We start from the raw sequence: 16,993 nt of genomic DNA on the forward strand, positions 1-16,993 counted from the left end.
CCCAGGACTTTGGCAGCCTTTAGTCCCATTAGTGTTCTTCATATTTCTTCCTCCATAGTGATTGCTTTAAGTTCCTCCCTTTTGCCTCTTGATTTTCTATTATTATTGGTTTGTCTTTTGTACAGTGAAGATAGGTACAAAATGCTTGTTCAAAGTATCTGCCATTTCCTAGTTTTCCATTATTAATTCCCCAGCCTCATCCTCTAAGGGATCAATGTTTACTTCAGCTACTCTATTCCTCTTTTCCTTTCAGTACACTGCAGAACAATGTGCAAAAGCGTTGTGCGCGCCAAACAGTTCAATTATAAGGAACACAAATAGCCATTTAAAAAAAAACTTTATATAGATAACCATGACTAAATGTTTGTTATAAAAATATTTAACACTTTATCTTGTCACTTTCTAGCAGATCCCTGGCTGTAAGCAATCTCTCCAGTCCATACTGCAGATAGCCAGCTGTAATCAATCTTACGAAGTTTTTTCAGTTCTTTTTCTTCAGATTTGGTCAGTTTAGGTAACAGTTCCTCTGATGAATATGCTTTCCTTGTTTCTTGCTCATCTTTAATGGGATTCATCTCCACGTCAGATTCATCTTCCTCTTTCTCACTCTCCATTTCCACTTCCTCTTGTTCTTCTTTTGAGCTAATTTTAAAGATTGTAAAAATGCAAAACCATATCAAAATGGATGGTCAGATAACAGATCTTACTCCTTCAACCGAATTATTTGCAGACAAGAATTGAACACACTACTTCAATTTCATTTGGCTGATTATTCCAAACATTTATCACTCCGAGTAAACATTTCTTCACTGTATCTGTTTCAATTTACTTTTCACTATTTCTTCTTATCCTACTTTCTTGGTGTGCTTTGGAGGTAATAATTTGGATTTACCACCACCACTGCTTAACTGTGGTCTTTCAAAACATCAAATCCTAAGATTCTCTAACCTTTATCATGTAGTTCATAGGTGAGGCCAGTGTCTGGTACGAGTTCAATCAATGTAATTGTAAGTGCAATAAAATTAATTTTTCCATTTATTAAAATTGAGAGATTTAAAGAGCTGCAGCTTGACTTAAAACTGCACAACTGGTGGTTGGAAGGATAGTTAGTTGATAGCATGTAACTCAACTTTCATTACTTCCTTCTTGTCCTTAAAATCTGTCTCTTTGACCAAGCTTCTGATTACCCCTCCTGCTTTTGCTTCTTAAGTTTGTCACCCATTTTTGCCTGTGAAATGGCTAGGGTGTTTTACTATATTAAACGGTGCTATATTAATGCAAGCTGTGGCACACTCAAAAAATCACATCACCAGAATAATGCATCAATTAAGTAGCACTTCAAAATTACAAATGTGCTCCTAATTATTGAATGGCAAGCTGTAATCAAATAATCTCTCTGGACATTGTTGCTTCATTTGAAAATGTTATGCTGTTGCTGGAATGTGTGTAAATTCATAATAATGAAGGTATTTGATGTCCCATCCTAAGTTGATTATAGTGAAATAGAGAGCTTATTTCGGTATGGTGACCAGAACTCAACACAATCCAAAGCACTGCAAAGATTTACATTAATGTTCGTGGTCTGTATTCTAGGTTTCCATACGCTTCTTTAATTGCTTCACTATGGACAGAATTTTACGACCCGTGGGTGGGCGCGCGCTCAACCTGATCAGAGTAAAATAGTGTGCGATATTTTGGTCAGTGGGCGCATGCGAGAATCAGCAGCGCGCCTGCCAACAATTAAGAGGCCTAACAAGGCCTTTAAGCAAGTAATTATGTAGTGGTTTTTGCTGCCCGTCCAACATTACTGTTGGTGGGCAAATAGGCCAGGCGGCCTTTGTGTTTTTTTTAACGAAACCTCATCCACGGGTGGGATGAGGTTTCCAGCAGTAAATAAAACAATAAAAATTTATTATTTTTAACACGTCCCTCTTCATGTGATTGAGTCACATGGGACATGTTTATATCATTTATAAAATCTTTATTTTTCATTTTAAAATTCATCAGCTCCCTGAGGCAGCTCTGTGCCTTCAAGGAGCTTTCAGTGAGCGCACCACCGCACATGCGCAGACTTCAGCGCTCACGTTCCTCCTACCCCACACCCGAGCAGCACTGAGGCTCTGAGGGCACATTTCACACTGGCTGGCCATTAATTGGCCAGCCAATGTGAAATTGTGGTTGGAGCCCAATCGAGGGCGGCGGTGAATTTTGCAAGCGTTGCTGTGCCTACTCGTCACGCTCGACCGATGAATCCTGCCCCACATTGTTATGACAACAAAAGCACTATGTCTTAAGTTCCTTTTTTATTCTCATGATAATTATGCAATGAGTGAAAATTAATTATGCTTCCCATTTTTTGGTCTATTTAATACTTCATAATTATTAGCGTTAAAACGTTATTTGTTCTTGGTCACACTGATTTTTAATTTTTACTTGGGATTGTCAATCAGCAACCAAACTCAACACGTTCTTAATTGTTTTCTTCCCCTCTGCTCTTTCTCATTTACTTCCTTCCTGCTTCCTCTCAGACTCCAGTTCCTTTTCCTGCCCCTCACAAGTTTTCAGTTAATGCAGCAGTTGGCAAGTACAGGGCTCATTTTGGCTTACCAGTACTGTGTAAAGGTTAATGCATAATATAGGATTTAAAGGCCAAGAAGAAATCTAAATATGGCGCTAAACAAGCTGATTGAAGAGCTATACGCGGAAGCCAAATAATCTAAAGTTCTGCAAAAATAGAAAGAAAATAGGTATAATTTCAAAGGAGGTATGTCTGCCTGGTATGATCTTAATCGCATTTAGGTGAAGTCACCTATTCCAAAGCAACCAATCTATTCATCTTACCTTATGCCCATCTTGGGTATCAGCAATGAATTCACAAACATCAAACAGAGAAATGATGCATTTGGCAGAACATGAGCTGGTGTGTGAAGCATCTAGAGAAAAGCAAACAGTGTTTTTAAGAAAGCTATAGTAGTTAGGACTTGGTATTCTCAATTGCTCATTATGTAGGTACTCACTTGGTTAATTGTAGCAGATCCTTCAGGCAGTGCAGTTTGTTCTGTTTTTGACCCAAAATTGGTTTGTTGTTCCCTATGTTTTCCCAGCAACACATGGAAAGGAGTCATGGGAATGTTTTCTATGACCAGCTGGAGGAAAATTGAATGTTTTTTATAAAGTTGTTGATAAACATTAATTTCCCACTCTTGGTAGAAACAAAGCAAATTTTATCAAAGCATGAGCACATTTCTATGAAGATATCAATAACAAACAAAACTCAGGTCAAACAATTGTACATCATTTATTAAAGCTTCTTAGCCTTAAATAATGGTAGGGCTAAGGAGAAAAGGCAGGGACTAGCCGAGTTGCTCTTGCAAAGGGCTGACATGGACACGACCTGCCAAATGGCCTCCTTATGTGCATTCAGAATTATTTCAGTTGATCTTCTAACTTACTATGTAAGTAATATTATCAATTGTATAAATTAGCAAATTACACAAGATACTGCTACCTTTCTAGTCAAACACCAGTTAACAAGATCCTAAAGCTCACAGCCTCAAATTTGCAACTGGATATTCACTGACCTTTTAATTACGTCATAAAAGCTCCCATTAATTGTACTATATATTACCAGAGAGTGAATTAAAATTGCATTACAATTTCACAATTCAGTTGGCATTCAGAAGCTTTGTTCTTCCAGTATAGGGTATAATAATCTGGACTCAGTGCTTTTTCCTTGCATATGTTCAACAATAAACTTCTTTCATATGATATAATGTACGATTTCTACAAAGGAGAACATAATCTCCTCTGGCCACTTTATCTTTATACTAGCCACATATACAAGTACCTGCTTGCTGGATGGCGTCAACCTTTCTTCTACTGATTCTGTACTGAAGGTCAGCAAGTTCTGCGAGGGGAAAGGAAATGCTTATCAACTTATTAAATGCTTAATATAGCAGTGAATATCTAGTTATTTCACTAGTTTGTAACTTCACCGTTAACATTTGTTTTACCTGTGAAGCAGAGATGAAGTAGAGCTGGGATCTGACTAGCCATTGGTTACTGTCAGAATTATAGTCCTCAGGAAATTCTCTCGGAACAAAGAGCGCCCACCGCACTCGATCGTAACACACATTCTTCTGCATGTACAAGGGCTGTGGCTCATTAGGCTTAAAAATAAACACTGGAGTGAAAAAAAAAAAGACATGAATGAAAAATATTGGGGGAATTTAAATTCTGAAAAGCTAAGGAAAAGTTATGGAATATGAAATAGAAACAAAGTGTTGGAAAAGCTCAGCAGGTCTGGCAGCAACTGTAGAGAGAGAAGCAGTTAATGTTTGAGTTGAATATGACTTTTTCAGAACACATATTTGATTTGAAACTTTAACTGTTTCTCCCTCCACATGTGCTGCCAGGCCTGTTGAGCTTTTCCAACACTGTTTTTATTTCAGATTTTCAGCAGTAATTTGCTTTTATTTTGGAAAAGGAAAAGTGACCAACTTTAAAAAAAAAAGGGATAAATCCCACTTGTGTGCTTGTGCCCTTCCACATAATAAATGGTTGAAAGCCATTAGAAAATGTGCAGCAGAGAAATAGAGTTTTTAATCCTAATATATTGAAAATACTGTACAGTGCTTAAAACCTCAAGCAATCTAAACAGCTAAAGTTCTTAAATACAGATAGGACACTTCCATATGAAAACACTTTTAATTACAGATGTAATGAATAATTGCGATTCTACAAAAGTAAATTTAAGTCATAAATGAGATACCCTTTGAACCAATATCACAGCCTATATAAGAATACTAGAACTATGAGCACTGAAGAAATTACATTAAGTAACTTTCATGAGGATTTGTGCAGTAAATTGTATTTGTTAATTCTAATCTTATATAAAATTTAGAACAGCATGAGTAGACATCCCAGCAGTTAATATGGTAGTGTTTATTTGATTAGGTTTTAAGGTTTGATTTTGATAGCACAAATATTCCTTCACACAAATTGGAGAGAAGTGCATCATGCACACAGAACAGTGAATATGGTGAAAAGATGATTTTGTATAAAACATCTTTTGCTGTGGCATTCTGGAAAAATTTCTTCAAATTGAAAGACCATAGCAAAGCAGTGGAAAGAATTGTATTGAGTCAGAAACTAGCAGATTTATGCATCTTGCTTTTTCTCTCCAATGACGTCACAACAGAATTCTGTAGCCATGGTTCATGTGTCAGTGACAAATCAACTCTAGAATGAGTGAGTTTCTCCATTTCTGCCAAGTGGAGTGGCCATGACACAGGAGGGAAAAAAATACACCTGCGTGGCCACATCTCTAGTCCATTCTCCCAGACACGATCTCACAAATCACAGAGCTGTCTACAGCCTGACTGCCAAAGGCAGCACGCTGGTGCTTTTAATCTAACTGCTCGTGAAGGAAGATGAAAAATTAATTACAAGTGAAATGACATTTAAGTAAAAAACAATAAAATATTGCTGTACCATCCATTTAATCCGCAAAGTTCTCAAAATGACAGATCTGGGAATAATTTCTTTTTTTAAAAAAAGAGCTTGCACTTAAAACTGCACAGTGAGAACTAGATGTTAGCTGTAAATGAAATAGGGAATATAATTTCTGGATCATGTTATTCACGATAAGTAATCTATTGAAAATGGTAATCAGATATATTTTAAACTTATAATCTGTGTCTGCACTAAAGAAAATGTATGGTAATTTCTTAATTTACTTCAATGACAAAATGCAGAATATATTGCAGTTAAATACAGATATTTTACTTACAGTCTGTCATCCTAGAAAATTCAGTAAAAGCAGCAACATTCTCAGACAGAGGGTCAACTTGCAATACCATTACATTCAATTGTGTGCTCCATTCCACTGCAAAGAAAAAACACTCTAAACTCAAGAGCTGTTTCATAATTGGAAATTGAGAGATTATAAAATCAGATAGTATTCTGTTGAAGAAAAAAATTCATACGCACAGGTACATGTTAAAAGGTTCCAACAGCACAAAAATCCATTTTCAGTTGTGCCAAGGAGGTACTTGGAACAACTCAGTCTTCCAAAGGCAAGATCTCTGAAAGATTCAAATGAAATGTTCAATACTTCAAAATAATGTTAATATTTGATTAGTAATGCTGCATCAAATTATCTGTCATTTACCATAATTATTAAACGGACAGGGAAAAAACAGAATTCTGAAATGGACTGTTTGTGAAGAAAGTGGTATTGTGTCATAAATGCTTGGAATTTACATCATCATGAGTCACCAAAGCTTTCAAGAACAGCTGCATTTCTACCCAACTCAGCTACTTGTGAAATACGAATAGTATCAGAGTCATTTCTATAAATGCTCAACTGTGCCATGTTCATGTATGTTCTCAAGGACCAAAAACGAATTCTGAGGACAACAGATCAGGTATACATTTCTGTGCCAATGACAAAGAATGTCACAACAAAACATGGTGTGGAATTTTCCCCAATTCCTTGGAGCCGACAGCTGGTGGTGCTGGGTCCAGGAAAATAGTAGGGAGAGCTGCTTAGGGATGACTCCTCCACTCATTTCCACCACTGGAGAACTTGGATCTGCTGCCCACTGCACGGAGGCTGGTAGCTGATTTACATAGTCAAGGGTCCATTTAAGAGCAATTTTGCGGCCTTGCTGGTATCTTACCAAAGGTGTAGTGGCTGCACCCCCAACCATGTGTGGCGGTCACCAGCTTAATAGAGACAGCCCAGCCATCGGAGCCAGAGACTCCATGCCACAAAGAGGGGGTTGTTTTAAAGCGTGGCCACAATCACTGGCTGAGATCAACTCAGCGGTGAGGTATCCCCTCCAGCCCCATTCACCTATCTATCTAGGTCCTGCTTATTTGTTGATTGTTGTGCAGGCCAGTGAGGGTGCCTCCATTAAGACACCCTTGAAGTCCCAAACCTCTCCTACTGGTGTTGCCGACAAGTTGCCAACTCTCTGATTGGGCTGGGAGCCTGCAAGGTGCGCTTGGAGGCAGCCAATTAAGAGGCTGTTCCAGGAAGATTGCTCTGTCAGTTTTGCTACTAGCAAGTGCAGGATTGGGACCCCCATTTGGTCTCTATGTCAGGGTCCTGAAGCCTGCAACTAAACCCAGCCCATTGTTTTTATTCTGTGACTATCTGAACCAAAGATTCTCTTCATTTTCCATGTCATTTTGGTTTTCACCAAAATAAAAACTCATCATACAGTAAGAACCACAGGGATACTGCCATTAGCTGACAGTTTCAGGGTAAATTGAGCTTTTTTAGAGTTACCAAGTGGCTGGAAATTGGGTGAAATGATACATTTCAACAACGTAGATAAGTGCCAAATTTCCCAAAGGTGAAATATTACTTTCAAAATTAGAGCCAAATGGCATATTTATATTTTACAGCAGGCAATATTTTTTATATCAGTAGAAGCAATCCTGCAGCCAGATTGCAAAAAATCTCCTGGAGGACTCACCGTATTTTGCCAGGTGGGTGGCAGAAGGTGCATTTCAAATCCCAAGTTTCTGGATCCCATAAAGTAATGATCTGTTCAAAGCTGACTGCAAGCAGAGAACCATCTTCAGAGAAACTACAATTTGTGGCCTGAAGGTGGTGATATGTTCCCACAAAATCACAGCTCCAGCTTACACTTTTTCCTGGAAATTAATTGCAAGATAGAGAGCACAGCATGTAAAGAGCAAAGTGCAGAAAGGCTGCTAACTTTGTAACTCTGATCAATTATTTGAACCTTTGTACTGGTAATTCAGTTCAAATGTTATTTCAAGCACTTTACTTCAAGTGGTTTCGAGAAATTCTACAAAATAGAAGTGTAATTTGACATCAGCATTAATACTCCTTTAGAAAAGTGAGGCTAAGAGATACATACACACAAGATTTTTAACATTAAAAGTAAATCACGCTCTCCCGTGATCAGCAAACCACATGCAATGAATTGAAGATGAAAGTCATTTGGGTCAGGAAATGAGGTACTAAAATAAACATCAGGATTTTGGTTTTATTTCATAGAATTTTTCAATAAGGAATCAGCAGTCAATTTGTTGGAACCATGTATAATATGATTCAGTATCTCCAAATGGGAACCTATGCAACAGCACCTTCTACTGTTGAATCTTCTGCATTTACAAAATGCACTGAGAGTATATAATATATTGGATCTCCCGCAACTCGTACCTGGAAGGTGCCCCAGAAGATATGCAGGGGGACCACCCCCTCCCTGGGAGTCCCCACAAAAGGACTGCATGGGAATTGCCTGGGAAGTTTAAACTTCCGATAGGCAATTACCCTGCACTAGGAACCATCCAATAGGCTGATTTAAATTGGAGATTTTGGATGGTTCCGACTCTCTTAGCAGAATGATTATTTAGGAAAAAATGGAAGAATTAAAACCACTTTTAACTTCTGGGTAACCATAGTACTGACCTCTGCCCCACTGGACCTCCAGACAAACCCCCCACCCAACTCCTCCGACTACACTTCACCACCTCCACCACCCCCCCCTCAACCAGCCCCCTCTGAATATACTTCACCACCACACCTCAACCCAGCCCCTGACTCTCCTAACCCCCAGCCCCTGACCACGCCCACCACAGACCCCGATTCCTCCCCCACAGCCCCCTTCCCTTAAATTCCCCCAACTACCCTCCCAGCCCGACTACCTCCCCCACCCCACGACTATCCTCCAGGCCCGACTACACCCCCACCGCCCTGACTACCCTCCCAACCTCACTACACCCCCAACCTATCACAGCTGCCCAGACCGACCAACCACCCGACCCATCCTACCCATCCCCCTCTTCCCTGCTAATTATTTAAACTAGCCATAATCCTGTACACTTCCATCAAATCTCCTCTCAACCTCCTTTTCCCCAACGAGAAGAACCCCAGTTTCCCCAACCTATTTGTAGCTAAAATCCCTCATCCCTGGAACTATTCTTAAAATCCCCTCTACCTTCTCAAAGAATCTCACATCTTTCCTAAAGTGTGGTGACCAGAACTGGATACAATATCCAGCTGCAGGCTAAGCAGAGCTTTATAAAGATTCCGCATAACTTCTCTGCTTTTGTACTCAACGCCTGTATTAATGAAGCCCATGATCCCATATGCTTTGCTAATTACTCTATCAACACGTCCTGCCACCCACAAAGATCTATGCACATGGACCCCTAGGACCCTCTTCTCCTGCAGACACTTTAGAATTGTGTCATTAAGTCTATATTGCCTCTCCCTTTTGCCAAGAATGTATCACCTCACACTTCTCTTTATTAAATTCCTTCTGCCTCTTGTCATGACAAAAAACCGCACAATACCAATGAAACAGAAACAGGGATCGGAATCTTCCAGCCCCCTACCCACAATCTGTCCCCACCCCATGGCGGGGCTGGCGAGCCTTGAAATCTCCAGCCCGAGTTTCTGAAGTGTGTTCAGATGAATTTTCTAGATCAGAATGTTTCAACTAGAAAGAGAATGGAGGCATTGTTGGTTCTGAGTCAAATGGATCAAGGGGGACAGTTATCAGTGTATTATAAGGTTTAAAGTTATAACAGCACAGAAGGAAGCCATTCAGCCCATCAAGTCTATGCCAGCTCTCTACAGAGCAATTCAATCAGTCCTAATTCCCGAGTTCCAGGTCATTACCACTCGCTGCATAAAAAAGTTTTCCTCATATCCTGCCTGCATCTTTTGCCTAAAACTTTAAACATGCACCCCCAAGTCTTTGTACCATCAGCTAATGGGGACAGCTTTACTTTGTCTACCATATCCAAACCTGTCATAATCTTGTCCACCTTTATAAAATCTACTCTTGATCTCTTTTGCTCCCAGGAGAATCCAACCTAACGGTTGCAGCTATCATCCCTGGAACCATTCTGGTAAATCGCCTTTTTTGGGTAACTATGGAAATAGGCAAGGACCAATCCAGAGTAAAAAATAATTAAATGGGGGATACCAATTGGGCGAGGGCAAATTTGGTCCTTGTAAATCAAAGATCGGCAGGCAAAACAGTAATGGAACAACAGACTGTCTTTAAAAAGGAGATACTCCGGGTAGAGTTGATATGCCTTTACTCAAGGGGGAAAGAGGTGACAAAGGCAGAGCTGCTTGGATGATGAAAGAGGTAGAGAGGAAGATGAAGCAGAAAAAGGGTGTCTATGCCAGAGATCAGGTTGAAAACCAGGCTGAACGTAGAAAGCTCAGAGGGAGTGTGAAAAGGAAAATAAGAGAATGTGAAAGTATGAAACAAGAATGGTAGCTAACATAAAAAGGAATCCAAATGCATTGTAGAGGCATCAGACAATAGTAAAAAGGTAAAAGACAAGAGAGGCCCTATTAGGCACCGAAAAGGGGATTTACACATGGAGGCAGGGAGCATGACTGAGGTACTAAATTAACACTTTGTATTTGTCTTTCACAGGGAAGCACAGGCTGCCAATGTCATAGGGCAGGACCTTTATAGATGGCAGGGTTTCCCACCCTGCCATCCGTAGAGTCGGCAGGGAATGCATGCACACAGTCATTTAATGTTCCGTGAAGAGCTAAATGGCTGAAGATGGGATTTCTGCCTCTCACTCGGATGGAAGGTCTGCCGCAGTGTGCAATCAGATTGGCCGGTAGCTCTGTGGTGGAGAGGACAAGCAGGGAGAGAGCACATGGGAGCAACAGACCTTGAGGGGGGGGGGGGCCTGATGTGGAAAGGGACCCCTAGAGGGCTTCCAGCCCGATGCCTGATCACAGTTGTTGTAATGTGCCTTTAAGGGATAGGAGCATGACATCACTAGAAAGGAAGTGTGTCACGTGATCCAGTTTTAGTTTCACTTTTGCTTTTAAGCTGAGCACACACAGTTCTGCTGATGTCTTCAAGCTTTCTCTCCACATATGTCTGTTCTCATGTGCCTAGTCTTAATAAAGGAGCCCACAATGTGTTTACCCAATCCCTTATGAGTGATTGGTGCCTTTATATCATTATAAAAGCACAATATGATGAGCAGCAGTTGTTCCTTCTAAACGACACGGTGCTCAGCCTGGCAGCAACATAAGTACAGGTACACCATGGTGAATAGTCTTAAATCATGAGACGACCTTCAGCGCTTTGGTCAGACTGCAACCAAGTCGAAGCATTGGAGAGTGTTGAGAATGCAGCGTGCTGACTGCGCAAAGCGTTGAAGGCACACTGCTCAAGTAAAGAGCTGATAAGCAGATGGAGTTCTTGTGGTGAGATTGCAGCGCATAGCCTGTCAGTTCAGTGAGTCGTACAGTGCGTCGAAAGGATCAGCACCGGGTTACCTCAATTGAGAAAGGTGGGTGACCAGGATGTGGGCCGGATCAATAGCGAATGAGAGAGTGTCAAACAAAAAAACCCCTCAAAAATCGGGCCAGAAAAGGGTGCAATTGTAATGAGTGGAGCTTCGGAAAAGCGGATACAGCAACATACATTCCAGGCACTACAGAAGGAGGGAAGTCAAAGGGATATTGTACAAACATCCACAAAATTCCTCTGTTTGAGTTGGGATGCAGCTGACTCACTGTCTGAATTCAAAATGTTTAAACAGCGTACAGAGCTATGGTTTCTTGATTCAGGTGTACCTGAACCAGACAAGCAAGCCATAAAACTTCACCTAGCAATTGGAAACAAAGGTCTACACAGGCTGAATATGTCAGAATTAACAGCAGATGAGATCAAGGATCCCCCAAAAATATGGACTACATTGGAAGAAGGATTCAGAATCAGGTTAAACTTCCATATTCATCAACTAGAGTTCATGTCATTTCAACAACAGTGTACAGACTCCACAGACCACTTCGTTAGCAGATGCAGAGAAATGAGTACGTACTGTGATTTTTCAAATGCAGAGCTAGCAGGTAGAAATGATGCTATAATATGCCTTTAAGGGATAGGAGCATAACATCACTAGGAAGGAAGTGTGTCATGCAATCTAGTTTTAGCCTCACTTTTGCTTTTAAGTAGAGAACACAGACAGCTCTACTGTTGTATTTAAGCTTTCTGTCCATGTATATCTGTTCTCATGTGCCTAGTTTCAATAGACTAACCAACAACAGGTTTACCCAATCCCTTATGAGTGCTTGATGCCTTTATTATTATAAAAACACAACAACAGTGACCTGCTGGGTTTCCCCTCTTCCCCCAAATTCTTCCCGCCGGCCTCAAAATTGAGGCCAGACAGGAAGCAGCCCTTTAAGTGACTAATAACTGGCCACAACAGGCCTCAATTGGACAACGGCAGGTAGACCCAAGCCTGAGAGTGTGGGGGAGATAGATTCAATCATGGCTTTCAAAAAGGAGTTCGATAATTATCTAAAGAGAAGAAAACCTAAAATCTACAGGGATAGGGCAGGAGTGTGGGGCTAGCTGAGTGCTCTTTCTGTGAGCCGGCACAGATATGACAGGGTAAATGACCTCCTCTGTGCTCTAACCATTTTATGAAACAGGAAATACCTGTTTACAGGATGCCTGAATCAGCTCTTTTATAGCTTAAAAAGGAATACAAGAGAGAACACAGACACAAACAATATACAGATAGGCCTCTGTCTATTTTAGGATTGACATTCAATCCCCTTCAATTGTTGATACAGTACATTGTTCAAAGTTTAGAATTTACAAAAGTGAATAGGAGTTGCCTCAAAGGGCTGCTTATAAATGGCTAAGTACTTACTGTATATATCTGAATCATCTCCAAGAACCCAGACTTTAAACTGGCAATCCAAGCCAGCCGTTACCAAAGTAGCCAGCCCACTTCTGGAACCATTCAAATTTTGGAAGCAAAGGGCTGAAATGTGGCTCTCATGAGGCGCATTTATTGTGGTATTAAGGACAAAACTATCAGAAGGAAAAGGAACAATCTCAATTAAATTCAAATTCTACAAATTAGATTTGATACATCTCAATGTATTGCAATGCGTCCTTATGAAAGATATTCTGTGAATGTTAACACTACAACAACAACTTATATTTATTCAGCACCTTTAACGTAATGAAACATCCCAGAAAACGAAGTATGACACCAAGCCACATAAGGAGATATTAGATCAGATAATAAAAAGCTTGGTCAGAGAGGTACGTTTTAAGAAATGTCTTAAAGGGGGAATGAGGCAGAGAGATGGAAAGGTGTAGGGAGAGAATTCCAGAGCTTGGAGCCTAGGAAAATGAAGCCACAGCCATCAACAGTGGAGTGATAATTTAGAATGCACAATAGGCCAGCATTAGAATTACTACTTTCAACTTCATTAATAATGGAAGTAGAGGTGACATAACAAACATGTAAAGCGTACATGATTCCAGGGATTTCACAGGAATCAATGAAGGAGCAGCTTAAGACTTTTTCATCTACAACAATTGCTCAAACAAGTTTCTTTCACTAGAGTTAAGTAATGAAAGCAGTAGCAAAAAAATTAAAAAAGATCCTCCCTTCATATTTAAGATTTGGATTTTAGAGAAAGTAGGTGCTTATAAATTAAGAATCATCACAACTGGGGGGTTAGGTTGGGCCATGTAGCACTCTGTTGGTCGCAACATTAATGTAAATATTTAATTCACTCACCAAAATGGCCAATTATTTACCTTCGCTACTTTTAGGCCCAGAATAAGAGACTTTAACTAGGTTTCTTTCAATAAACTCAGAATGATTGATTTATTATAAAACAAAACTTCTGTTTTCTAAAACAAGTTGCAAGAACTGCTAACATACAATTTGTAATCTAGAAGTGTAACTATCTATTCCTTTTAAAATAACCCAGCACCTATACGCACACATACAAACAAACAAACAAAGGACAAACAAATAGGTTCCCTGCAGAGATGGGCGGTTGAAGTAAAAACTAAATAAAACAAAGGGTAAAGTTCACAGGGTTTTGACGCTGACAATCTGTTGCTTCCTCATGTGTAAATGGATGGATCACTAGTCCCAGTAGATGCCTTCTCAGCAACGGAGCTTTGGCATGGAGGAAAATAGAGCTGGATCAATCCTCCTTGTCTCAAGTCTCTCAGGTTTCCAAAGACAGATAAGTTCCGCTGAGATGGGGATTCCTAGCTGGATACCAATGACCACACTGTTTCAGGAAGGCAAGGAGAGCATGAGTTGGGCAGCTTTCCTCCTCCTTATTTTATTCCCAACAGAGCTCAAAAGGAAATTTCAAAACATAAAGCTCATCTTCGTCAGGTGACTTCCAGTAAATCACCAGGCCATTGCCTTTAAAACAGTTTCTTTTTCCTCCCCAGCCATTAAAGTAATTACTGTTCAAATAAGCAAACAGTTCTTCTTCTCAAGTACCATGCTGGTCAGGTGGTTTCTTGGAAAAGGCATACTTGCTCGCAGTCCAAAGGTGAATGTATGGCCTTTTTTGAAAAAAAAATCCAAGTGTCCAAATAGTGAATGTCCTTTCAAATTTTAAAAGAAAAATACAGTTCTTGAAGATATGGTTCCAGCTACGTGCATACTTCTGACTGCCTACATCTTGAGGTTGGCATACATTGTTGGCAGCATGCAGATCATCAAGATGACAACGCAAATCAGTTTGAAGCCACCGCTGACATTTTGCAACTTCACACTTCAGCCAACTTTGTACAGCTGAACATGAAGTCAAAACAAATGAAGGACCTCACATCAGTGCTATTTAAAAGGGTCATTAAGTACTGTATACCTTTCTGGAGATTTCCTATACTTTTCACTCTCGCATGTTCAGCCATTCTTCTATTTTTCAGTGTATAAAGGGCTCCTAATACTTCTTGCAGCCACAATGCACCTCCCCATTAAGAAGTACAAACTGCCTTTAAATAGCAATATCAGACTTTCAGCTGAAGCGTGCACTCACTGAACTGCTCAGGTAAAACTGGCATGAATATAACATCCTGACTGCTATGCAACAAGTGGATGCAGGCTAATCATGTAGTATGATCCCCATGCCCCTTTTCTGGGGTTAGCCAATTTAACCCCCAATAGTCCATAACACAGCCAGTTTACTACAAAACTATACAGGGTGAATAGTATTACACCATAAGCAGTAAATGATACTACTGTTATTGAAAAAAGTATGTCTCCTAACAACAAACGCTAAAAGCTAACAACTTCTATGGTACATAAAAGTTTCAAGGTCTATTTTTTTTGGTAGGCAAAACGTAACAAGTGATTCATATGGCTTTAGCAATGGAAGAAATATTTGTGATATTTATATTCAACTGTAGTAAAATTTTAGAAAGTTGGTTAAACATTTGGCACAATTAAAAATATTTCAATTTAAAAATACAAGCGGCCCATTGTTCTAAATCCAATTTTAGTGGTTCTATTTATGTGATTCAAAAATAGGTTAATTAATGTATTTCATTTTTGTATATGATATTGGGAAAATTCACCTCTGCTTTTCCTGATTATAGGCCCAAAGTTTCATCTGCAGCTCAAGGTCAGTTGCTTTCTTTTTCTTTTCTTCCACAGTTACTAACCATGTACCCTGAAAGTCAAAGGCTGCCTTGACCACTTCAGTCTGGTTTAGTCCCGATTGGTGGATATATTCCTGTTGAACAATGTCTAGCTGTGAAATAGAAACAACACAAAATTAATTTGACGGTACTTAAGTGTTACTAAATTAATCACAGCTAATATTTTTATATTTAGAAGGAACCTATAAATACTGCATGTTAACATGTTAATGCTGCATGTCAGCCCTCTGAAATGCATCAATTTACTCAAGTATTTAATCTACTCGGAAGTGTATGGAACACAAAGATTTGATCAATACATCAATGGCATACAATTCCGGACCAAAATTATTGCTGAAATGGTCTATGCTTTTGATTGGCAAAGTTGGAAAGATGTTTTTGAAATTACTTCCATCTAAATGGAATGATTTGGAACCTAGAGAAATTACTTAATGATGAGGGATACAAGTTACATGGCATATTCATGTTATTTTGTTCAGCATAATTGGTGCATATAACTGCGAATTACACTTTTATACCAAAAATAAGACCATGTAAATGACATAGGATAAAGAGAATAATCTAAAACACAGTTTAGGAAATGTTATGTCATAAAAGCAAACTTTCAAGAATTTATAAATCATCTGAATCTCAAGTCTAGATTATTGCATTGATATACTTCCAGGGTTGGCTTTTCAAAAAAAAAACCATGCCATTGTTGGGAGAATGAGCACGGTGTTTTTGTGTGGCTTCAGACTACCAGTATTCTCTGACACTAATGCATAATATTTATGTTAAAGGATTATGGACCATGAGGTAATTATTGCTCATTTGCCAACAAGTAACATGTTCATTGTGTAGAAGGGCACTCATGACGATTGATAAGCCAATAAGCTTGCTGTGTTATTGATAGTATTTGGTCACAACGACATGGCTACAAACCACCCCACAGGAGTTTGTGGTCTATCGCTTGCACTGTGTAATGAATCATAGATTAATGGCATTTTTTTGTTTACTTCTTGTTGAAGAAGGGAGGACAAGGGCAAAAGAATTCACGAGAGGTAAAGCTTTCTCAGCATTCATAGTGCCAGCGAAAGCCCCTATTAAGATTGTAAGAACACCAACCAGAAAAAACAGAAGGGCAGGGACAGAAGTTAACTGTGAACCAAGCAACACAAAGTAAAGAAGGGATAATGGGAAGAATAACCATTGAAATAAAACGAGAAAGAAAAATCAAAAAGCAAGATAGAGTTATATTTCAGGATATTTTCACTGTTCTTCCAAGGAATTAATCCAAATAAGTTACTTTTAAAATGTGCTTTCAAGAAAGCATGGCAAAGTGGAGTAGTTGCACAGAGATTATGTAGTACTGATTGAACCAAGTGATTCTAATCATAACTATTGCTTTATATGTTCATATTACTGTTGAATACAGCAGTGTAATGGTCCAAAATTTGCTGGAGCAGGGCATTGTTGGTTAAGACATTTTCCCTCAGCATTCAGCTTGAAAGTTTTTTGTGCTTGTAAACTGCTGGAAG

General features: G+C 39.4%; 1 protein-coding gene across 1 annotated transcript in view; it reads right to left on the reverse strand.

Moving 5' to 3' along the window:
• Positions 1-320: 320 nt before the first annotated feature.
• wdr75 (WD repeat domain 75) overlaps positions 321-16,993 on the reverse strand; it is a 33,913-nt gene continuing 17,240 nt past the window's right edge. The window contains exons 12-21 of the mRNA XM_078551897.1: positions 15,393-15,568; positions 12,700-12,863; positions 7,488-7,668; positions 5,992-6,086; positions 5,792-5,887; positions 4,014-4,183; positions 3,848-3,907; positions 3,018-3,146; positions 2,842-2,933; positions 321-642 (exon numbers count right to left, since the gene is read on the reverse strand). Coding sequence (XP_078408023.1) covers positions 396-642; positions 2,842-2,933; positions 3,018-3,146; positions 3,848-3,907; positions 4,014-4,183; positions 5,792-5,887; positions 5,992-6,086; positions 7,488-7,668; positions 12,700-12,863; positions 15,393-15,568 — 1,410 coding nt within the window. The 3' untranslated portion in view covers positions 321-395. The remainder of the gene's footprint in view (positions 643-2,841; positions 2,934-3,017; positions 3,147-3,847; positions 3,908-4,013; positions 4,184-5,791; positions 5,888-5,991; positions 6,087-7,487; positions 7,669-12,699; positions 12,864-15,392; positions 15,569-16,993) is intronic.

The sequence above is a fragment of the Cetorhinus maximus genome, chromosome 11, assembly GCF_964194155.1.
Source record: "Cetorhinus maximus chromosome 11, sCetMax3.hap1.1, whole genome shotgun sequence".
Taxonomy (NCBI): Eukaryota; Metazoa; Chordata; class Chondrichthyes; order Lamniformes; family Cetorhinidae; genus Cetorhinus; species Cetorhinus maximus.